The sequence below is a fragment of the Aquarana catesbeiana genome, linkage group LG02 (genome assembly GCF_042186555.1).
Source record: "Aquarana catesbeiana isolate 2022-GZ linkage group LG02, ASM4218655v1, whole genome shotgun sequence".
In the NCBI taxonomy this organism is placed as follows: domain Eukaryota; kingdom Metazoa; phylum Chordata; class Amphibia; order Anura; family Ranidae; genus Aquarana; species Aquarana catesbeiana.
In genome coordinates, this window is record NC_133325.1 from 401,847,334 (window position 1) to 401,873,228 (window position 25,895).

Here is a 25,895-nt window from a genome sequence, read left to right on the forward strand (position 1 = left end):
ATTAAATTGGACTCTTGTCAGTTTACTAGGTTGGGCAGTTGCACAACTTTTCTACCCTCACCATTTAACAGGGATATGTGCTGGTATTAAAACAGCAGAGGGCCATATGCACAACCCTGTGTTGACCTTTTTTCAGAGGCATATGAACACAATCTCCACAAGGGTTGGTGTGTCTTTCTATACAGGAAAAAAAAAAACACAATAGGATGTTCACCACACTTTCATTTATGGAAAAAAAATCTTTTCAATAAAAGTCCTTTAGCAACACAATATTGACCTCTGTGTTTGGCCCACTTTAACACAGTTTAATCAAGTCAAGATCAAGACCACTAACATTTAATCACATTCACACTGTTGCTCATAGTTTTATTTATTCAAAAATATGTATATCATGATGCTTCAGTACATTCTATAGGTTACATTCACAGGAAGACTATGAGTTCAATTGTACAATCCAGATCACATAAAGGCACAAAAGTTAAAACAAACATTTAGCAAAGACCAAGACATATAGAAAAATCACAGTGCACTGATTGACACTCTTTATGCTGCTACCTCCTTACCAATTTGTTAATTCACAATGGTTACCCAGTGCATGTTTTAAAAAGTGACATTTTTCAGTTATACAATTTACTGGTGACCACATATACTGCGTCATTGTTGCAGTCAAGCTAGCCATATTTGGACTGCAGATAAAGTTTGAAGCCAGACACCAGCAAATAGTTCTTAAAGTGGAGTTCCACCCACTTTTACAACTCTTCAGCATCCCTCACTAAACTGTGCACTGCAAACGAATTGGATATTTTTAATTTTTTTTTCTCAGCACCTACTGTATATCTGCTGTATTCATTTTTCACTTCCTCCTCCCTAGCCATGGCTCATCGCATCATTTCCTGTTTGCAGTGTCTTCTGGGAAGGGGCGGCAACTTCCTCTGACACTGCCGCTGCTATGGAAACCTGACCTGAAACCTATTACACTGCTTGTGCTGCACTGAGCATGTGCAAGATCTGCAAGGATGAGATCCAGGAAGAAATACAGTCTGGCTTCAGATGCCCACACTTAAGATGGCCACGGCCTGCTGTAAGTTTATAAAATAACAAACTACTGCTATAAACTAACAAAACAGACCTTAGTTTACAGACTAACTTTACTAGAATACATTAAGCTTGTGTATTATATGGGTATTTTTATTTAAAAAGTATAATTTTGGACGGAACACCACTTTAACTGTCTGAAATCTAACCAAGAGTACCCTTGGGTGACTAGGAGATTAACAGAAAAGTAAAATAATTGATTTTCCTGATTGAATTTTTAACCGTGCATGGCAAGGTTAAAGTAAACCTATGGCCTGCAAACATTGCTAGCTGACAGCATACTCAATTCACTAAACATTACCATGTTTTAATTGCTGGAACAATTGCTATTTTCAGTTATGTCATGGGTATTTCCAGCTATCATTGGCTGTGATTGCTAAAAATATTATTCCTTATGGCAATTTATAAAGATTATAGCTTAGAGGTTTTAGCTTATAAGTGTTAAAAGCAGGTACCTACAGGTCATTGATTAAATTTCACTTTATCTACAGGGTTGCCAGGATGTCCGTAAACGTAGAAAAGGAGATTTCTAGTTTTGAAGTCAAAGCTGTAGTAAACCTCACATCCCTAAATGTGCACATTGCAGGCAGTTGAAGCAGTCATCATTTCAAAACATGAATCCTGGGTTTGACACCTGAAATATTTGGTAAGGTGCTGGCACTTTAAGCTGCCTTGTATTAATCCAGTACTGGATTTAAAGGATATCTAAAGGTTCCTTTTTAATTAAAAAAAAAAACAAACATGTCATACTTACCTCCTCTGTGCAGTTGGTTTTGAACAGAGGGGCCCCGATCCTCCTCTTTTGGGCTCCCTAAGCGGTGCTCCTGTTCTTCTTGAGTGCCCCGCCGGAGAAGCGCTCTCTCTTGGGGCACCCGTGCGGGTGCGCTCCCGTGTCCATTGACACAGACAGCAGGAGTCATTGGATTTGATTGACACTGCTATCAATCTATCCTATCAGGTCCCAAGACACCGGCTAGAGCGGGTGTGCTCGTCCCCGGCGCTGGAACGATCGGGCTCAGGTAAGAAAAGGGGGGGCTCTGGGGGGCTAGTGCACTACAAGAGGTTTTTCACCTCAATGCATAGAATGCATTGAGGTGAAAAACCACAAAGGTTTACAACCCCTTTAATATTTACACTGGCATAATTTAATGCAGAGCAAAGCAACAGATTCACTTTAATTCAAACCTCCACCTGCTCGCCTCTGCTCCAAGCCGCCCCATGTAAGCTACCAGATGATACATGAGCAAAGAAGAAGGGTGGTCAGAAGAAGGGAGTCACTGTCCATATCCTGGTATACGAAAATGACTCAAAGAAAAGAAAAAAGGGATATTTGTACATGAAGTATGTACACATAAACATAAGATTTGTAATAGACATTTAGACGTCCATAAATTTTTTTTTCATATAGATATCACATAGCTTTTGCACTTGCCGATAATCATCCAGCGCAGATAGTACACTTTGATGCAAGAAACGCATTGGATGAATATCAACATGTGCAAAAAACTATGTTATATCTTTATATAAACGAGATTTTGGACATCTATATGTGCAAATTCTCTCATATATATTCAGGTTGGATAGTGCATTTATCGAACCTACCTATTTTAGACAAGCACATATGCGCTGTTTTATATTGCATAAGAAGAAAATGTAGAATAAAATAAAATATACATTTTTTTTTGCAAATCTTATGTTTATCTGTATACATTGCTTACCAAAAATATTCTTCTTACTAGTTGCTCAAGGTGCTGGTGCTTGGTGATTGGCCCAGAACTCCCACATGGAGTGAGTCACATGCTCTTCCATTCTGAGAAGTACTGGAAATGTTCTTTATCCAGGCAGCTGACCAGAGCCATTAAATGGGAAATTTGCAGTTTTGGGGAGGAAGATTAAATCAAATATGTTGCTTTGCTCTGCATGGGCAAAGCAAAGCACAGGTTTGCTGCAAACCCCTGCAACCCACTACAAGGGTTAAATGCTCATTTGGCTAGGGGATGAAGGAATAAGCACAAATACTTACCTCATTACTCGCTCCCCAGCAGCTGGCATTCTCTTACGCTGTTCAGTGCTCTCAGGATGCAGTGGGCCTTTGCATACAATGCAGGCCTGCTGGTTCTGCATTGTATGTGATGACATCATTGAGCTGCAGCCAGCCACCTAAGTGAAGGGGACCGGTCCCAAGCAGAAAAGGAAGCCTGCTGGAGCAAAGAATAAGATAAGTGTTTCAATTTATCGCTTTTCACCTTTAGCAACACCACAGAGAGCGACTTTACCGTTTTGATCAGGGGCCAAGCTTTTGGTAGCAGTTGACATCATTTATTTTATAAGGAGAGGCAAAAGCAAATGTAGTGAATGAGATATCTTTGGTATTGTATTGGCCAATTACCAAAGTTTTAATTATGGTAAGGGAAACAAGTAAGGGTCGGAGTGCAAACCAAGAGTTAAATATCTAAAGAAAATATACCATCCCAAGATACAGTAAATGATCAAACATTAACACACAAACACAAGTTACAGCCCCATATTCTTTTAGAAGAAAGAGAACTGATTAGGGAACGTAACATAACAAAACAGTGAATAACCATAAGGCTTTTCCAGTCAGCTTTGAAAGGCAACACTGTTAGTGACAATGGGGTTGATTTACTAAAGCACCTCGTCTGTGAATGGGCTCACTCCTGTGCATGACTGACTACTTTTAGACGGAGAAAAGATTTATTAAAGCACTCAGTCAACAAATAGCAACAAATGCAAATTTACTAATGGTCACAAAACTAAATGACCGTCTAAACGAGTTCCCTTCCAAGAACCACGTGCACAGCAGTGAAAAATCTTGTTTAAAACATGATCTCAAGCAATTTATACTTCTTATACATATGTTGAACATTTTAAAGAATAACTGCTTTTTAAAGAATTCTAAATTTGTCTGTATAAAGTGATATATTTAAAAAAAATCCAAGCAGGCATTGACTTCCCCTAGTTCAAACATCTTAGTAGTGACACAACTTAGCATGCCCAGAATAGGAAACCTAAAAATTGCCTTCACTCTGTTTTTTGGGACGTGCTATAGTAAATGCCTTTGTTTGGAGCTTGGAAATGTTGTTTGAAAAGCGTAAAACCTGTTTTTGCAAAAGCCCAATTAATAAACAGGCTAACATTTATATATATATTTACCAGTATACATCAATACTTGTAACTATAGAACTGTTACTCTGCACAGAAACACCAACATAGATATTCTAAGAACTTTTTCATTTCCTTTGTAGTTTTATTTAGCTGTTTTATTTTTTGCTTCATATAAAATATTTATCTTTTCTCGTTTTTTTTTTAAATAATGCTAGTACCGTGTTTTAACATTTTTTTTTTTTTGGAGCATATATTCTCTGCAGTATATATACTTATGTATGTGCTGCCATGTGCATTGAGCATGCCCAGGGACTTAGACTTTTGAGATATATTAACTAAATGGTAGAAAAATTGCACTTGGTACGCAGCATCTACCAAAAATCAAAATCAAAGCTCCCACAGCTTTCTTTACGAACCACACATAATACCAGTGCTGAAGCAAAATTGAAAGTAATACAAATGTTGCACTGTTACTAAATTCAATGTGTGTTGGTTATGTATCACAATACAAAGGCTCATAATATTATTTCAAAAATGTGATATGTGTCCCAACATTATATACACATAAAAATGAACAAAAAAAATAGTGACACCACTATTCCACAGTGACACCCTAATGAAGAAAAATAATATATAATAATATAAGTTCATTAATCAATAAAAATAAATCCTGATGTAAGTCCATCACCTATTTGTAAATGTCCAAATAAAATAAGTAGTTATGTGTAGGGGGGGTTCCACCATCGTTGTAAATCTTGTCATATGTTTTCACTCATGAATGGCAATAAGCAGCCTTGTAAATTCCACACCAACACCAATGGCAGCATCCTACCAAGCGCTAAGACCCAAAATTATAGGTGGTCTTATATGTACATTAAGCCATGTAAGGCATAAGCAAGTATTCAATACATTCCATAGTGCAACCCTCAGATTTTGTTTAATAAATATTGTGCATATACTCACATAACTACAAGGATAAATCACATGGCTTAATGTACATGGCGGAGCGAAGTTGAAAACATCGAATCCCTGCTTTATGTTTTTTTCTTTTTTTATGTGTGTCACTTTGAAATAGTGGTGTCACGCTCTGAATTTTTTTATTTATTTTTATTTTTAAAAAATATTATGATCCTTTGTATTGGGATTCATATAGCCAACACACATCTGATTTAGTAACAAAGTGCCACATTTGTATTCCATTTGAGATATATTGCTTGTTACACTGAGCATGCCCACAGACTAATGCCCTGTACACACGGTCGGATTTTCCGACGGAAAAAGTGCGATCGGATTGTGTTGTCGGAAATTCCGTTTGTGTGTGGGCTCCATTGTACTTTTTCTGTCGGAATTTCCGACACACAAAGTTTGAGAGCAGGAAATAAAATTTTCCAACAACAAAATCCGATCGGTTAAATTCCAATCGTGTGTACACAAATCCGACGCACAAAGGGCCACGCATGCTCAGAATACATTAACAGACAAATGCTATTGGCTACTGCCCCGTTTATAGTCCTGACATGCGCGCTTTACGTCACCGCGTTCAGAACGATCGGATTTTCCGACAACTTTGTGCGACCGTGTGTATGCAAGATAAGTTTGAGCCAACATCCGTTGGAAAAAATCCATGGATTTTGTTGTCGGAATGTCCAATCGTGTGTACAGGGCATTAGGGTTGTTTCACACCACAGAGATGCAGTCTACATGCATGTGGCAGCTTCTTTGCTAAGTGGTTAGCACCTTGGCCTAGCAGCACTAGGGTTGTCAGTTCAAATCTCAACCATGGCACTACCTTCTTTGAAGTTTGCATGTTCTCCCTGTGCTTGCATGGATTTTCTCCCACATTCCAAAGACATGCTAGTAGTTGATTTGGCTCCTGTCTAAATTATCCCTAGTAGGTGTATGAATGTGAGCTAGGGAATTTAGATTGTAAGCTCCTTGAAGGCAGGACTTGATGTGAATGCACAATATTTATGTAAAGCGCTGTGTAAATTGACAGTGCTATATAAGTACCTGAACTAATAATAATGTGTGTGTTTTTTTTTTTTTTTTAATCTGGTACATTTTAGAGGGGTTTCACATAATGTAAACAAAAGAGCTGACATTACAAATAAAAACTGTGCGTTGGGGCGGGGCTCGCTCTTCCACCCCCTTTCTTGGCCTAAAGGACTGTACACTTGGATAAGGGTGTGTTAGTGATTTTGTGGGGAAGCCACACTTTTTTTTTATTTTTTTGGGCATGGGGTTCTCCTTCAAATTCATGACAGACTGAAAAGCAAATGTTCTTTTTTGACATGTTGTTTCCATTCTGCTGTCATTGGGAAATCACTGCTGACAGCAGTGGTGAGTCACTGGTTGTTATGATGCCAGCAGGTGCTGTCTCCTAAAAAAACCATAGAATTTGCAGGCAAGAATGCATTTTAGTGCATTTAGGAGGTCTCTGGTCATATTCCAGGGTAGCTCCATGCAGAACACATTCATCATCTTCTAATTTGGTGGGCTGCACAACAACATGCGGCACTGGGGTGAACTAGAGCCATTGGAATAGATAGGAAATACTGGACATATTTTGAATGCTGATGACGAACATGCTTGTCAGCAAGTTGGGAGAAGCAGCCCTCACAGGGACTTGGACATTTAACATTCTCTGTTGTGCATGGAACAGGTACATATGCTTATATAACCCTTGCTTTCTTTCTGTGCTTACTAAAGGACTGATCTTTGACCTGTAGTGTGTCAAACTGATGCACATAGCTAAGGATGCTAATCAGGTGCAGACACTTTAGGCATACATGAAGAGACAGATTGAATGGCACTGGTGGGCACATTCTTTATTGGCCATGTGTAGGCAGACTCACAGTACAACCTATGTTATATAAAGGACTGCAGTAGTGGGGTTTGCTTTGCCTGAGAAGAGGTCAGATTATTTGCTGTCAGTCCTTGCATTTTTTTTTTTTTTTTTTGGCGGGGGAGTGATATTGTGCATAATGACCAACAACCCACTAAGGCTGCTTTGATGTTTGTTTTGGCTGCTGTAATTGTTGTGCATATGTTTCTAAAAAGTGGGTTCTTGTGGATATGGCTTAAATTTTGTGTGTATTGTTTCTGTCTGACCATGCATTTATGGTTTGTGAGCATCTGCTGACCCTTGTCTTGTTATTGTTACTAAAAGATGTCAGTTGTTCTTCTCTTACAAGACGGAAAGGCAGCTTCCCGCTTACCACAATCAGAAATGTATGTGTGTGGGAACTGGGGGGGGGGGGGGTGGGGGGGTGCTATGTTGTAGATTGTTGGTATGCTGCATTTTTTTTTTTTTTTTTTTTTTACACCCTGTTTTGTTTTTTTAGATTCTTGCATCTAACAACAAATTTAAAGGGGTGGGTGGGGTGGTGAGAGTTGTTGTACCTTAACCACTTGCCTACTGGGCACTTTTATCCTCTTCCTGCCCAGGCCAATTTTCAGTTTTCAGTGCTGTCACAATTTAAATGACAATTGCGCGGTCATGCAACATTGTACCCATATAATTTTTATCACTTTTTGCACACAAATAGAGCTTTCTTTTTCATAGTTTGTTATAGAATTTTGAAAATAGGTACATTATTCTCCTTCACTGATGTGCGCAGATGAGGCTGAACTGATAAGATACACTGATGAGGTAGTACTGATGTGCACTGGTGGGCACTGATTGGCAGCACTGGTTAGACTGCACTGACAATCAGGACACTGATTATCAGCTTACTATGGGGGCACCACAAGCCGAGCCACAGCTCCCTTTGTCCATTCAGACACAAAGCCGCAGCCCCGCCCTGACCCCTTTCTCTCCTCATTGGTTGACTGACTTTGATTGACAGGAGCCAATGAGGAGGGGGGTCCCGGCCAGCCGAGTTTCTCGTCTAACATCGCTGGATCTAGATTGGACTCAGGTAGGTATTATGGGGGCTGCTGCACACAGAAGGATTTTTATCTTAATGCATAAAGATAAAAAACCTTCTGACTTTACAATCACTTTAATTGGCGCAGATTCGTGCCTAAATGAACATGCACATATTTATTTGTGCCCACAGCCACTTCTTCCTCACTCTTTGCTGAAGAGGAGGAGGTGCGGCTGGCTGTGTTTGTCAGACCCTTCTGTGAAGTGGCAGAGGAGGCACACAACCAAACTGCTGCTCCTATAAGCTCACCTTCACGCACCACATGCATACTTGGAAAACATGCAGGACTCTGATGTTATGGTTGGAATTCGAACCAATGACTCTACTGCTGCTAGGCAGAAGTGCTAACCACTAAGCCACTGTGCTGCCCATAGTTTTAACTAGAATATATAGTAGTACCATGATTCAAGCATTAAAATATATAATTCTAAGTAGATATTCAAAAAAAAATTTCAAATTAGACATGTTAAATATTTGTCATATACTAGAGATATAACCATAATTTTTATAGATATATTTAACATTAGAAAAAAGTATGCATTGCTCTGTAACATTCATTAAAAATACCTTAATTTGCAGAACATGTAAAAAACACTACAAAACAGGAAAGAAAATTAATATTAGTATCAAAAGCAGCCAATCAAGAAATCACACTTGCCAATTGTTTCTTTTTACACGCAAACAAGATCTTGGCTAAATCCTGCAGTTCTACGCTCTCTTGGAACCATGTTTAGCATCTTCTATTATGCTTCTCCATTCACCACGTTGAAGTCTTAATTGTTTGAATTAGGTGCAATTAGGAGTCTAACATCTATTGCTTCACCTTATTCTTAGTAAATCAACCCCAAAGTGACAAAATACATTTTCACCTATTACATTCATAAAATAATTTGAAGCAGACAGCCATGAAAAATTGAGAGATGATGCCTTTGTTAGCATTTATCTAATGCCATACTGGCCCTTTCTTTATAGTTTGTTTCATTGTACAGTATTATAAATACGAGTGAAAATATATACGATTATTCCCATAATTTTCCATGTGCACAATATTAAATAAAGATATAAATAATGATAATCCAGGTAGAAAATGTAACAAGATTACATGATATATCAGTCTCACTTGGCAGAGGATGTTGCATTTTTTGGTGTGTGTTTTTGCCTTTGTGCCACACCATATGGGACATGTGCTGCTATTGTTCCCATCTCCTTAGCTCCTTCCACATGGAACATTTGATCATCGAAGAATATGTGTGGGCGGATTCTCTCCAACAGAGGTCCCTTTGGGGCTCCAGCCAAGAAGAGGGCCTCATCAGTTTCCAGGCCCCAGCTACGCAAGGTCTTTAGTGCTCGAGCCCCAGAGCTGGCTGCACTACGAGCAGTAACCAAATATGTTCGTATGGGACAGTTCATTCTCATTCCTTTGTGGTAGAACTTCTTCTGCAGCTTTCCTAGAGCTTCCAAGAAACATTTTAGAGGACCCTGCAAATAAAGCATCGAGTTGACATAAACACAAAAATAATTCCACTACAATCAGGAAATATTGATATCATTTACACATATTTTTGGGTTGTGTGAGGAAACATATGCAAACATGCCAGTAGTGTGTGTAGAGGGATGAAGTGGATGTGGCGCTGCTTGTGGTAAAATGTGCTAATACGTGTTATAACATGTGTCTCAAAAAAAAAAACATGTGATCACTCAAAGTATTATACGCTTCTGTAGTTCATGGTAGATAAAAAACATCTATGACAGATAGACAGTGAGGGAAAAATGTCTTTTGCTGGCCCCTTCCTTTTCTGAATTGGACACAGTGAACTGTGTTTACTATGCTTCCGTTTGTGAATGAACAGAAGCCTCTGTCTCCTGTTAATTCACCTTTAACTGCTTGCTGACCAGCCGCCGCACTTGTACTGCGGCAACATGGCTCGGCTGTGCCAATCGTCGTTATGTTACGTCGCTCCCTCTGGTGGCCACTAGGGGCGCGCACACCCGCAGCTCGCCCCCAGAGCCGATGCAAGTGCCCTGCTGGTCTTGATGACCGTTGGGCTCCCGCATAACAAGGCGAGAACAGGGATCTCTGTGTGCGAACACAGAGATCCCGGTTCTCTGTGGGGAGAAGTGACAGATCGTCTGTTCATACAAAGTATGAACAGCGATCTGTCTTCTCCCCTAGTCAGTCCCCTCCCCCCCTTCAGTTAGAACACACACTAGGGAACACAATTAACCCCTTGATCGCCCCCTAGTGTTAACCCCTACACTGCCAGTGACATTTTTGCAATAATCAATGCATTTTTATAGCATTGATCGCTGTATTAATGTTAATGGTCCCAAAAATGTGTCAAAATTGTCCGATGTGTCCGCCATAATGTCGCAGTCGTGATAAAAATCGCAGATCGCCGCCATTACTAGTAAAAATAAAATAATAATAAAAATGCTATAAATCTATCCCCTATTTTGTATACGCTATAACTTTTGCGCAAACCAAAAATTAATATATAAAATTTTTTTTTTATATATTTTGGGGGGATATTTATTATAGCAAAAAGTAAAAAATAATGCGTTTTTTTCAAAATTGTCGCTTTTTTTGTTTATAACGCAAAAAATAAAAACCGCAGAGGTGATCAAATACCACCAAAAGTAGGGTTGTCCCGATACCACTTTTTAGGACCGAGTACAAGTACCGATACTTTTTTTCAAGTACTCGCCGATACCGATTCTTTTTTTTTAAATGTCACGTGACAGTGTTTTTTTTTTTTTTTAAACAATGCTTTCATTTTTTTTTGGGGGGGGGGGGGTAAACGGTGTCTGTGTGTTTTGTTTTGTTTTTTATTATTTACAATTTTTATTTTTTACAATAATATTTTTTTTATTCTTTATTGCAATATGTGTTTTTTTTTTTTTTTTTTTATCAGCCCTGTTGGGGGGCTTTGGTGAGATATCAGGGGTCTTAACAGACCCCTGATATCTCCCCTTGAGACAGAGAAAGAGACAGAGGATAGAGATTCCCCAGTCCCTTTCTCAGCAGCCTCAGCTGCACTGAGAATGAATGGAGAGAAGACAGCGGCTCCTCTCCATTCATAAACTGACACATCGTAATCACAAGAGATTACAATGTTTCAGTTATGTGAATGGACAGAGTCAGCTGACTCTGTCCATTCACAAAGGAAGGAGGAGGACAACAGAACGGAGGGGACAGCGGAGAGGCACAGTAGAACGGAGGGGACAGAGAAGGAGAGGGGGACAGCGGAACGGAAGGGACAGCAGAGAGGGACAGCAGAACGGAGGGGACAGAGAAAGAGAGGGGGACAGCGGAACGGCTGAACGGAGGGGACAGCGGAGAGGCACAGCAGAACGGAGGGGACAGAGAAGGAGAGGGGGACAGCAGAACGGAGGGGACAGTGGAGAGGGACAGCAGAACGGAGGGGACAGCGAAGGAGAGGGGGACAGCGGAACGGCTGAACGGAGGGGACAGCAGAGAGGGACAGCAGAACGGAGGGGACAGAGAAAGAGAGGGGGACAGCGGAACGGCTGAACGGAGGGGACAGCGGAGAGGCACAGCAGAACGGAGGGGACAGAGAAGGAGAGGGGGACAGCAGAACGGAGGGGACAGTGGAGAGGGACAGCAGAACGGAGGGGACAGCGAAGGAGAGGGGGACAGCGGAACGGCTGAACGGAGGGGACAGCAGAGAGGCACAGCAGAACGGAGGGGACAGAGAAGGAGAGGGGGACAGCGGAACGGCTGAACGGAGGGGACAGTGGAGAGGCACAGCAGAACGGAGGGGACAGAGAAGGAGAGTGGGACAGCGGAATGGAGGGGGACAGCGAAGGGGGACAGAGGAACGGAGGGGGCATGGAGGAGGATGCAGTGACAGTCAGCAGTGATCGCGTGTGGGGGAGGTACAAGCACCGATCACCGCTGTATGTCACTAGGCAGCTGAAAGCCGTGGGGGGAGAAGCTTGTAACTCCCCCCGCGCGCCGATCACCGCTGACAGTCCAGGTATTGGGGGAAGCATCGGGAGCATTTGCCCGAGTACAAGTACTTGGGCAAATGCTCGGTATAGGTGCCGATACCGATACTAGTATCGGTATCGGGACAACCCTAACCAAAAGAAAGCTCTATTTGTGGGAAAAAAAGGACAATTTTGTTTGGGTGCAACGTTGCACGACCACACAAATGTCAGTTAAAGCGACGCAGTGCTGAATCGCAAAAAGTGCTCTGGTCAGAAAGGGGGTAAAATCTTCCGGGGCTGAAGCGGTTAATGCTGAGGCTACAGAGAAAGGAATTGAGGAATCTATGTCCTCAATTCAATGTCAGGGGTCTGTCCCTGATATTTCATCCAAGCTCCCCCCCCCAACAGTGTTAAAAATCATTTAAAAATGTAAAAATTAAATTGTAAAAAAAAATTTTTAAAAATTGGAAAAATCATTTTAAAAAATTGTAATTTTTGTAATTCTAACGGCAGCCCTGTCCATAAGGGCATTTCACACAGGGCAGATTTCGCTCTGATCAGCAGGGGATCTGTAAGCTGATCCCCTGCTGAGTAGAGCACAGCGAGACGGATGTCACATTCGTGTCCGATCAGTTTATGCAGAGTGAACACAGACAGCCCTACCTGTTGATGCCCGTCTGAAAAACTAAAAGGCAGATCTGATCAGAACGCCCTTGAGAAAGGGGCCCTAATGGTTTGAATAAGTAAAACCTGACCTCTGTGTACTGTATAGTCAGTGCATCTGGTGAGTGTTTTATTTCATTGGTGGGGAAACTGTGGAGGAAAGTATTTGTATGAGAAGACACCCGGTTTTTACTTTTTATTAACTTTGGATTCAAGTTCACAGCGCTGCATACCTTTCTTGATTAATGTTTCTAAAGACTGCATGTCGTCTGTTTATGTTGGCTGCTGAATAAGATTGGTCAGCACAGACTTTAAAGAAAAAGTTTATTTTATGTCTTAGCTTGGATTTATCAGTAAAATTCCTTTTAGCACAGCCCATTACAAACAAATCTCAGGTAAAAGAAGAGGGCTAACAAAACATTAATTCAAGTAATAAAAGGATGCCAGTACCTGTGCCAGTGGTTTGTTTTCATAAGCCTTCTCATGTTCAAAGAACATATCTAAGCCGTGCTCCTTCACTATCTTCTCAGATTCATCAGAAAAAAGGACAGCATCTCCATCAAATGCCACTCGCAGCTGATCCTCATTAATAGACACATTGTGACTGGGGCTAAAAATTGTGGCAGCTGCAATACCTGTAATTGTGATGAAAAAAATAAAATAAAAATCTAGTTAAGATTATTTATAACAATTTTTGTTTTTATTGACGACTTGACTCATTTTGGTTGTCTGATTTACACCAGTAATGCATCTAAAGATGAATTTCAACCTTGCCTTCAGCCTTACATGGTTATACAGGTTCCTTTCCAGTACTGGATTTTTTTTTTCTGATTTCACTGCACACTTTGAGCTTATTGTAGTGTGCATTAGAAGCTGCAGCAAGTCAGAACCTGCAAAATCTCCTGGCTGGAGGATATCCGACATCATCTAATGCTTTCTTCCCCAGCCTGACTGTCATTGGCAGTCAGGCCCCCTTTGGGAAGAGGTCTCGTCAGGAACTGAAGGCTGAGACTCTTGACTAGGAATTAAGCAGAAGAAATGATATAGTAATTGTAAGTACCACCATTCTCCTTTCCTCCATCTTACAAGACTTTATTGAAGAGCTGCACTAATATTGGGGTGCTATTATCTTTATGGACTGTTGGGATACTATTTACCATACTTGTGGAATTGCACCGATCCCACTGTTGTGATTGTAGACTGTTTTCACTTACTTTAGATAAAAAAGTTCAATGCAAAGAGCAGCCTCTATATGGTCTGAACTGTGAAGTAAGAGACCAAAAGCGTGAATCGGAATGCACAGCCAATACCTGGGAAATGAGCATCTTTGATTTTTTTTTTTAGTGCAAGCCTGATTAGCATAGAAGCTGGTGGGGGGTTAGGGAAAGGGGTCACCCTCCTAGCGGTGAAAGAAGACTCCCCTCAAGTAAAACATGTCAGATAACCCAGGCCTCCATGACTCATAATCCCAGGGTGTTTGGCTGTACTTCTAGAGCCCTATATTGAACCATGTTGGGCCTACAGGGCACTGCAAACACCACTCCAGGTGTTTGGGGGTTATTATAGACTTAATCGAGGGATGAAGTGTAAGGGTTTGAAACCACCATCTGTGCACACGCATGGCAGACAGAGGACAACCTGGAAAACTCAATTTAAAGCAGGGTATACATGGACTGAAAATCAGCTGGTTCATCACAATGCTTGTGTTGATGCGAGGATCTGTCAAGTTTATTTTTTTTCAGCTAGCTGGATGAATGAAAAAAAAAAAGATTGTGTATACCCCGCTTAACAGTAGAGCCCCAGCTGTAGAGTTTGGCCACATGGTGTAGCTTGGTCCCATCTACAAGATGAATTTAACATCACAGATCCTATAGCAGGTCTTTAAAGGTCCATGCTGACACTAAATACAAATATTTAGCGCGAAGCCATAAAACCTTCTGTAATGGAAATTTGTAAGTTCTGTATATAATTGTATTGTATTTTGTATGTATTGCACATTGCCCTCACTGGGTACACAGCACTAATAATGTTTTCAGTACATGTTTACATTCTTTCGAGTCCTGATTAGAATAAGCCTGCCTATGTAACGCCCCTTGTTACCATAAACGTACAATTGTAATATTAATGTGATACCTACGTAATCATGTGCATAAAAACCTTCAATTGCGTCATAATAAAGCAGAACAGTAATTTGGAAAGATGCTGAGCGTATCTTTTGTGTCTGTTCCCTACTGCAGTAGTTATTATTAATTTGGAACCACTAATCAATATGAGGATAGGAGTTGCCTATCATCAATTCAACCGAGTCAGCATGGCGAGCTTTGCCTTAGGAGGGGATTCCAGGTGACCCTGAGTATCCGAAACGAGGAGCTTGAGACGATCCGGGAATTTCTGATAATCAGCCGGCTGAGGTAAGCCTTTTGCTTACATTTGAGTTATCAGACTTCCTTGATCGGTAAGGCATTTTCGGGACAAAGGGTACCTATTTTACTCCCCTTAATCGAACTGTATTGATTGGTGGTTATATGTTATGTTGTCCCTGTCTATTGTCCATTGGAGTGTTATAGATAAGAAAGGGAAGAATAGTACTGTTCACAGGTATATGTAGTACATCTGCTAGATAAAGTAGTTTAGAGGCAAGAGGGTATAGGCACAAGTAGAGAAGAGAGAAGACTGGCCAGTCATTATGGGCATTGAATTAAGTAAGGGAATGAAGGGTAAGAGACCCTCAAAAATGCCCAGCGCAAGAGGAGCGCTACATATGAACCAAAGGTGCGGTTCCGCCTATACTGAGCCCCTAGATTAATGGTTAGAGTGGACAGGGATCCACAATGGGTAACTGGGTTACCAAAGTCCACAGGGACTAAGAATCGTGCAGAGTAAATAGCTAAAGAAACAGCTATCTATGTGAGCAGGATGGATCAAGGGTGACATTAACACTAGACAGAAAGGGACATTTTCATGTTAAGTTGTGGGATGAATTTGGGATCAGGCACTACAACTAGTAAAAGTCAGAAACAGAGAAATGAGAGGTAAAACAGAATACTTTATATGTTGTCAGAGAGGGAAGATGGGATGAGCACTGTGGCTCCCCATCTGATCATAGAATCATAGAAGCTAGATATAAAAGTTATTTAAACAAAATAAGGAAAGCAGAATTTAGGCAGGGAAATATTAAAGAGTTAAACGAAAGTGAGAGAATGATATGCATGTGTTGTGTACAAATGGGAAAAATGTAAGCGATTTTAGAGAGATATTGGTGTGTGTGCGAATGCTGGGACCTTTAGTTCTATTGCTTGTGTGTGTCATGTACGCAGAAGTGACCCCCTCCTTTGTGCTCTCATGAAAGAAATGTGGCTGGGATGAGAGGTCAGTGATAAGCTGGAAGGACATCATGCCAATTCCAGTTTTTTAGACAAAACATTTATAACAAAATGTGCCGGATTAACGAATCTAATGGTAAACAATGTGATCACAATTATTTTGAATCTGTTTTCCAAACATGGTAAAATGAAGGTTACATTTAACCGTGTATTACACAAATTGAATATCCTTTGATAGTGGAAACAGTGCATTTAAAAAAGGGAAATTAAGTAAAATTAAGTAATAATGAGTATTAATTTCTAATATGAGTTTAACAATTATATAGATATAATGAAACTGGTTTAGACAACCTTTGGTTGGAAATGAAATCCAGGTTATTGGGGAAATTTGTAAAAATGAGATTAGTTTAGATTAAGATAACAATTTTGTAATTTTACATTTATACAATAAGCCCTTATTGAGAGAAAAAAAAGATTAAGATGAGGTTGTTATTTTGAATAAAGCTGCCATAATATTTAACAAAGCCAAGATGGATGGAATACATAAGAAGTTTTTCTACAAAAATGATATTGTAAGGTTTTTGATGAAAACTTGATGTGCGGTCCATGATGTAAGAGTAATATTAAATAGAATGTAAATATAACAGACCCATCACATCAAGTCCACACACCCTGTTAGGATAGATGCCACCTGCAGCCAGTTGTTTTATAGTTTTTGATGCTTTCTGGTCCATCATACAGATTGTTGATTCTTTTGTTTTATTTATTTTTATTTTTGAAATCCAAAGCAGAATGTGTGGATTGTGAAATGATGTGCCCCTTTTTCTTGTAAGTACAGTGGTATAAGCAGAAGAATATTTTGGATTTATGGGCATCTCTCCATGACCGCAGGGTATTGTTATCATTTATTATAATATTGCCAGGAAGAAGTTGTCTTTTGAAACATGAAACTGGAGTTCTTACACAAATAGTGTGATAGAAAACAAGACATTGTAATATATTTATGGAAGCTGGACCCAGTAATGAAGGGTTCATCCCGATATATCAGAGCTGTAGCTCTTATGCAAAGGTGCTATTAGACAAAGTTAGATATTGTTTTGGTCAATGGTCCGAAATTCTGTGCAGCAAATTTACAGCTAACTAAATGTTTGTCTAATGAAAGGTTTAAAATATGAGTTTGTTTATGTACAAATCTAACAATGAAAAATGCGTACATTTATTCAAAAGAAAGGAAAAGACACATGTGTTAAATTGATGATGTGGGAATCAGCTGCTGTGAGCCCAGTGCAGGACACACTCCCTGAAGACCCAGATATTACATTTTTTGTAGATTTGAGGATGCAGTTTATCACCCAGAAGGATACTCTGTATTCAAAGTCATTGGATCCTTTTTCCCCAGCTCAAGAAGCAGAGCTCCATGTTTTAGCAAAGCCTGCGAGCTATAAAAAGAGTGTATATTTATATAGATAGTCGAGATATAGAGAGCTTTTGGTTCCATTTAAAGGGCCAGAAGTTTGTTTTTACTTCGGCAGGTAAACCAACCAAGCATGCCAAGTTAATTTGATCGGCTGTTTTCAGCCTTCCAGGTTCTTGCTGAGGTAGCCATATTAACTTTCACACATGGAAGCAGACCAGGTGACTAAGGATGCTGCATTTACAGCTCCGGACACTTGATGGGTCTGTGCAACTCACAGATTCCACCCTAGTTCTGGCCCAGTATAGCTGGGATTAATAATTCAACTTTAAGGACCCCAGAACGAGAAGAACAAGTGGTCCACAGGGGGCAACTTCTTATGAAACAGGACTTTGGAAAAGGTGATCATTTATGTCTGCCAGCCACTCTTTTCCCTTCAGCTTGACACATGGACCGTGTCATCAGTCACAAGCAGTTATGGCTGCCTTAGTAAATGAGCGTGGGATAGAGCCAGGGTTCACCACAGTTGTTTTTATAACACACCACTTCTTGTTTTACCTGTTACCAAAGGTGTTACCAAAAGCTGAACATCCCTCCCAGAGATTACAAAAAGATATATCCAGATGCCCAAGTCAGGATCTTACGAGTATGCATTTTGTCTGTATGGACATGTTTTTTGGATGTCCAGTGGCAAATGCTACTGCAAAGGCCACAGTAAAAAGTGTTATCAGAAGTAGTTTGTAAATACAGAGTGCCAGAAAGTACAGAGAGTAACAGAGGAAATCATTTTTATAGGAGAGTCCTTACTAGAAGTTTTGAGGTTTTATTTTTACACCCCTTACTGTCTACAATGTAGCGGACAAAGTAGAGTAAGAAACTAGAAAACTTTTGCCTGAATGTTTTCTTATATTTTATGAAGCCCCTAAGGGGGATGTTGGACTCTCTCCCTATGGGATTTGGTTTGGGAGTGTGTTACTCACTTGCTTATATTTTGTCTCAGCAGCTGAAGTCCTCCATTCGGATCTCACGGAGAATGCTGATGATCTTTTAAGGTTTTTTACAAACTCATTTATGTGTTTTCGCCCTAATTCCAGATCCTAAAAGTTTGGAAGGATCTAAAACTAAAGCCAGGTGACTTTTGGATTGTTAAGAGACATTTATATATAAGGAAATGTTTGGAGACTCAATACGGCATCTATTTCATGTACAGTTTTTGCAAAACTTGAAGGAAAAGTCACCTGGATCCACACCAGACACTGCAAAAATGACTTAAGTAAAAAAAATTTCTCGTGTTTGATTTGTTTCCCTCTTGTGATCACAGTCTAGGGTACTTTTTGATTAAATTACTTTAATTGTAAGGGATATATATATTTGAAATGTAGTTCAGCCATGTTGAAGTCATATTTGTCTTTTGTACGTCTTCCATTTTATGTAGAATTGTCTGTGTTTACATATGCTGATAAGTCAGCATGTCCACAATTCAGCTAGAAGGCCATTCTGGCCACAGGAGTGTACAGCCAGTACTCTGTAAATATGTCTTATCAATCATTTGTTTTTCACAATGAAAAGTCATTTTGTAATGAAAAAGTTGCTCAGCTATTATTTTCTCCACAATGGAGTTTTTTTTTGCCTCTTTGGCCAGGACTACCTCCACCTAAGCGTGTGGAGGTTCCAGGTTAAAGGTGATAGCAGGTATGGTTAGTGATCAAAATATTGATCAAAAGAGGGGAGACTGTAATGGAAATTTGTAAGTTCTGTATATAATTGTATTGTATTTTGTATGTATTGCACATTGCCCTCACTGGGTACACAGCACTAATAATGTTTTCAGTACATGTTTACATTCTTTCGAGTCCTGATTAGAATAAGCCTGCCTATGTAACGCCCCTTGTTACCATAAACGTACAATTGTAATATTAATGTGATACCTACGTAATCATGTGCATAAAAACCTTCAATTGCGTCATAATAAAGCAGAACAGTAATTTGGAAAGATGCTGAGCGTATCTTTTGTGTCTGTTCCCTACTGCAGTAGTTATTATTAATTTGGAACCACTAATCAATATGAGGATAGGAGTTGCCTATCATCAATTCAACCGAGTCACCTTCAAACTTGTAAAATCCTTCAAGAGGGCCAAAAAAAAAGCAATTTGATAAATCAAAAATAGAAAGATTCACATTCAAATTTTTTTTTAATTTATCACATGATAAAGCTAGAAAGATCTCTATATGTCTGTTATGTATATTATAAAAGCATGTTTAAATGACAGGCTCACTTAGGGGCTGGTTTTTAAGCTAGTTCCCGGCCCAGGTGTCTTGATTGCAGTTTTGCAGTGGTCCACTCCACCCTACCAGCTCCACACACGTAAATAGGTTCTAGAAGCTAACTTCTAGTATTCCGTCTTTAAAAGTCCCCCGATTTCTAACTAGGAGGGGTACTGTGGTGCTAACTTGGTTTTAATAAACAAGGTTTACTCATGGTGTGACTTCTTCAGGCTCTAGGCCTTATAGTGTCTTATGATACTGCTTCTACATGGCTGCTCCTTCTCTCCACATTCACTCCAGACGGGCTCCTCCCCAGCCTTATATAATAAAGGGACAGAACACTAGAAAAGTACAGACCCTGTGAGACAGGGTCTACACATTAAAGGAGAAACCCCCTTACAAGCTACTAAAGTAAAGAAAATAGGTAAAATAATAGGAAATAGAATAATTCATGTAGCAGGACTGTATATAGAAAGGGCTTTTGTTTTTATGAATGGCATGACTCTTCCACACAAACTTTACAAAAATAATTAACTGTGGCTATACCATTACAAAACAAATTTAATTATAGATTTACCTTGGGTAACCCCGAATACCATTAACATTTTACTTATCCACTAAACAGGTGCTGTATTCCCTCACATCATCTTCTTGTTGCTTTGAGACTTCATTCTAGGCTAGGTTTCAAGTGCAGTCACAAGATGACCTATCAAAATGCTACCAGAATGAAATAACATTTGCTTTCATACAAGGATGCCCTGCCAGAATGTTTTGTAACCTGACCTACTGTTGGACTGAAAGATTTGTCTGTGTCTATAAAAAGTATAGTGTATGGGATTAACTTAAGCACAATCAAACAATCCTGTCTAGAAAGGATAAGAGCGGGATTCCCAGAGATTTCAATAACTTCCTATGCTACTTTAAATACCTGTGGGCTCTTTCCTGCTTTGGCAACTCCCTGTGTGCGTCAGTTTCTATTACCACTACAAAGCACCAGGTAGTTATTATTTTCTTTACCCATCTGTAACAGGGTGTAGGTGTCCTATTATATGTGTTGGGGTGTACCCACCCTTGGGAGGCAGGTGGTTCAGTGTGGTGGGGTGGAGAGAGAAATTCAGAGATATAGTTCTGGGTCAGCACACTTTCCATTACAGGGAAAGGTATTGGAGTTGAGGCCCCCAAAGTTTGAATAAATTGGGAAGCAACTTTGGTCACATGACTTATATAGGATTATGCTATGTGTATGCCACAACCTTCCTTTTCTTGCATTGCCTTCACTTTGAAGACAAATGTTTTTGTTGAACATGTTCTAAGAATGTTTTGTGCCTTTTACTATATGTTTGGACAAGAAGTTCAGGAAATACCTTGGAATTTTTTTTTTTTCTGTGATGCTAACAGGACTTATGCTTGTGGGGAGGAGCGGGTGTTTGGCTTCATGGGGGATGGAGAAGTGGCACTGTGCCAGGAGGCTGCCTCCTGACGGTTTGAGGTGCAGCTTCCTGTTGGCCTCATGGAACATGGTTTCTGACTACTCCTATATGGAAAGTGTTGGGTATTTGAAGCCCCCCTGCAGGATTCTGAGGCTTAAACAAACCTACTGAAAAGAGAGTGTTCTTCATTGGTAGCAATTTCTGTTACCCTTACATTTCCCCCCACTTCCACACTGTCTGAATGCGTTTAATTAGTAAACATGGAATCAAACTACAGACCAACCAAGTGGATCTTTAAGTAGGAAATGAACAGACCAGAGGCAGGTGGCAGAGGTGTCAGGCATTAAAGGTTACTTGTACCCCTGAAATAACACTTTACCTAAACCTGAAACTTAAAGCGGAGTTCCACCCAAAGATTGAACTTCCGCTTTAAGTGCTGGTGACCCCCTGACATGCCACATTTGGCATGTCATTTCTTTTTGGGGGGGGGGGGGTACCCAGCTCCCACTTCCTCCCCTGGTGCTGCCGCGCCAGAAGGAAGATCACCTCTCCCCCCTCCCTCCAATCTTCTGAGACACGTCACCGGTCCCAGAAGATTACCCGGCCATTCACAATGCGCAGCGCGGCTCTCAGTGGGCGTCCACAGTTAGAATGCCGGTGCCACGGAGAGGAGTGAGGCTACCTGCACCCACATCGCTGGACCATGGCACAGGTGAGTGTCTCATTATTAAAAGTCAGCTACACTTTTTGTAGCTGCTGACCTTTAAATGGGTGGAACTCCGCTTTAACCTTTAACTAGACCTTAACCCTTAGGGCTCATTTACACTTGCTTTGACTTTACACTTGCTTTGACTTTAAGACACATTAAAGCACCTACCGCTTCAACATGCTTTTTGATGCTTTGGTGATGATTCAGTGATGCTTGGGTGATGCTTTAGGCTGGGTTCACACTATTGCGGTGTCAGACATTGCATACAATTCGCACCGCATGGCTGTGCAGATCACATGCGATGTTTGTGTTATGCGAATTTGGTCCGCACTGGAATTCGATTGCATGGGTGTTCACACCCATGTGATCCGATTCCTGCACCATTTCACAGTTCGCACTGCGATCTGCAAATCATTCTGGGGGTGTCATTAGCTTTGTATTGACACCCGCAGCGGTTCGCATAAAGCAGTGTGAACTACCTGCGAGAGACGTGATGCGGGAAGCCACACCGGAATTGTGCTGGTTTCTGCATCGCATATGTGTGAACCCAGGCTATATGAAGCTTTGTAAATGCCCTTGTGTGTTGATATTATATTTGTTTTAAAGGGGCCCAGTAGAACCAAGCTCCTTAGTATCCCTGTTCAGCAGATCCACAGCTTATTAGTACCCTCGTTCAGTAGATCCCCTGCTCAGTAGTACCCCCAGCTCTGCTGATGCCCCACTCAGTCATACCCCCAGCTTTGCTGATTCCCCGCTCAGTAGTAACCCCCAGCTCTGCTGATCCCTCGCTCAGTAGTAACTCCCAGCTCTATTGTTCCCTCACTCAGTAGTAACCCCCTAGCCCTGCTGATCATCTGGTTTTCTGATCCTCCTCTCTCACTGGTCCCCACTCACCTCCTGATATATTGTCCCCATGCGGCACACCATGTGTGACATCTGCTAGTTTCTCCTGCTCTGGTCCTCCAGCTCTGCTGATCCTCTGCTGCTCCGCACTCCACACCAGATGTGACGTCTGCACCAGACACTTCTAGAATATACACACATGAACTGGAAGTGACTGGTGATGATGTCTTGTTGGTTTCCCAGTGCATCCTGGAATATCCTGGTATATCTCATACCTGCAAAACCTCCAAAACAAAGCGAAGCTAAAGCCAAATAAAAGTCTTTCAGAAGATTCAGGTGCTGTAAGCAAGCTTTGTCATAGACTTCTATGGAGGCTTTGGAGACGCTTTGAAGCACCAACATAGCAACGCAGGTTATATTTTTAAAGCAAAGCAAACACGACTATACGGTAACCATTTTATTTAGTGACAGGTGCTTTGATTGGCTTTCAGAGTGCTTTAAAAAAGCATGTCTAATGCAACATATTGAAGCAAGTGTAAACGGGCCCTTAAAGTGTATGTAAAATCAAAACTTTTATTTAATTTTGAATAGAGTGAGGAAGTGTTAAATCCCCTGTAAGGGCCCTTTCACATGGGCTGCCCGATCAGTTCTGCCTGTCAGTTTTTCAGGCAGACCTGGTTGGACCCTCTATTCACCCCTTTGGAGCAACAGATGTCAACGGTGACATGATCCAATCCTGTCCGCAAAATCCAGACAGATGGTGGTCCTATTTTCCATCCGCCTGGTGGATCGGATCAGATATGATCGGATGAAAATGGACAGGCAGTCTGTTTTCACCCGAGCTCCCCATAGAGGAGAGCGGGTCTGGGTCCATCTCCGCTCTGCACAGTGAGCGGAGACAGACATGTCATCCGCCTGCTCAGCGGGGATGGGCGGAGCAAGTGGAGTCAGTCCAACTGAGGTGTCCATGTGAAAGGGGCCTTAGGGTTTTGCTGCTGTCTAATGGTCACTATATTCAGTTGTCTCTGGTTCAGAAAGTAATAAGACCATTCTACATTTTAGTTATGCCACAGGATAGGGAGTGTTTTCCAACACCGAGGTGAAGACCTATTCAGTTGACACATAAAAGGGGATTGATCCTTGTTTTGGAAACAGAAAATGAAGAGAAAGCTCCCTGATAGGACAGAAAAAAAAACTGGTGGGGGTAATAACCATTTCCAACTCTCCAAATATTGTTAACCTAACTTAGCTCTCTTTACTTTTCGATAAATTAAAGGAGTAAAACTCTGCCCAGTTTTTACTGCTGTTCAGGTGCTCTGTTACATAAATGACTCCTCACTTCCTGTCCCGTTGACAACAGTTTCACAAAACACGAAATGACAGAAATTTTCCAATGACAAACCTTTTATATAGTACTGCTTGGAAGGCTGGAGCTCCTGACAGCTTTGTATTGCTAGGTGTCCCTGTTTCAGATTTTCCTTCACTTCCTGTCTGATGAATCTCTTGGCACTGGGACACGGGGACACCTCTTGAAGTGCCAACTAAGAAGGGGTTTATCTCACTCGCTTCTTGCTGTGCCTCCAGAACAGGAAGTGAAGGTAAGAGCTTGTGTTGATGGCACCAGCTTGACATCAATTTGAGACGCTTATGAGATCATTCAGAATAAATGGACAGGTACATTTGACTTGCTTTAAGCGGGTTTTAAATTTCAAAATACTTGTATTGGATTGTAAAACCGGTTTGAAGCAAACAAAAGCTAGTTGACACAGGCCTTTCCATAATGGGACAGCAAAAAAAAAAAAAAAAAAAAAAAAAAGGACAACAACAAGCCTGGTGAGGATGGTTTTCCTTCCTTACTGTATACAAAACCTAAAGTGATATTCGCACACGGAGCGCGGCTCTTGCCCGCCCTCATTCCTGTTCTCCCCTCATTGGCTCACTGGCTTTGACAGTATCTCCCTCTGCTATCTCAGCCAAGAAGGAGGAAGAGACCCAGGAGAGCCGCTGCTCTTGTGCATATTGCTGGATTGAGATGGGGCTCAGGTAAGTATTTGGGGGGAAAGCTGCACACTGAAGGTTTTTTTTTACCTTCACACATAGAATGCATGAAGGTAAAAAACCTTGAGTCTTTACAACCACTTAAAAAAAAAAAGTTTTAGTTAGATTTATACTTTAACCAGAACACTTAAATTTAACCTAACACTTGACAACCCAAATCCTAACCTTAATAGTAACCCCTAACCCTTAAAGCTAACATAATTGCTAACCTGAATATTTTAATAGGAACTTTACCCTTAAAGTTCACAAAAACTGAATTTTAGAAATGTTTAGTAATGATAATCTGCAAACAGATACTTGCAGTACAGTATACTGTAGGCAGTTTACCTTTTTTCATTCTTTGCATACCTTATTTTTCTTTTCCTCAAAAAAACTTCTCCCTGTGTAACCATTTTTACTAAGGGCAGATCAATCTATCTCCCTTTACTTCCTGGAACTTGCCTGGAATTCTGGGTCTGCCACCTGGGAAAATGTAAATAGAACTTCCCAGGATGCAGCTGTGAGGCCAGCATTATATCACCAGTGCTTCCCTCAACCAGGAAGTGGAAAAACAGTATTTATAAGTAAAAGCAAAAAGTGTATTAACTAATAAAGGTAAAATAATTTCATATCTGCATGCAGAGCTGCATGCTGATGTGATGTTTGGTGAAAGAGGGAAAGGTCCACTTTAACTTTATATAATCATTACTTCCTTTGTCTGCACTAAAACTATATGCTCTGAATTTAGCTCCCAGTGCCAAAACAAAACTGACTCGGGATAGTAATCAGCAAGTGTTTTCCACTTAAAAAAATTATAACAATATAAACACCTTGCATATAGTATAATTATATTTAACAGTCATGTAGCCATGAACTTCACAGACTTCATCTCTATTGAAGACAGTTACTTACCTTCCTCTATAGCTTCCTGTACCTTCTCAGCATCAGATGAGAGGTATAGATTGGTATGGTAAGCTTTAAGGTAGCCAATGGGGCTGTTGCCTCCAGTCATGCAGAAACGTTCAATAAAAAGATCTGAAATGACAATATACAGCAATTACAAACATTCAAGCCTTAAAGCAGTATTAAACCCAAAAGCAAACATTTATT

General features: G+C 40.6%; 1 protein-coding gene across 1 annotated transcript in view; it reads right to left on the reverse strand.

Moving 5' to 3' along the window:
• Nucleotides 1–354: 354 nt before the first annotated feature.
• Nucleotides 355–25,895, reverse strand: part of NT5C1A (5'-nucleotidase, cytosolic IA) — a 102,334-nt gene continuing 76,793 nt past the window's right edge. The window contains exons 4-6 of the mRNA XM_073615284.1: nt 25,698–25,820; nt 13,215–13,399; nt 355–9,629 (exon numbers count right to left, since the gene is read on the reverse strand). Of these exons, the coding sequence (XP_073471385.1) occupies nt 9,267–9,629; nt 13,215–13,399; nt 25,698–25,820 (671 nt within the window). The 3' untranslated portion in view covers nt 355–9,266. The remainder of the gene's footprint in view (nt 9,630–13,214; nt 13,400–25,697; nt 25,821–25,895) is intronic.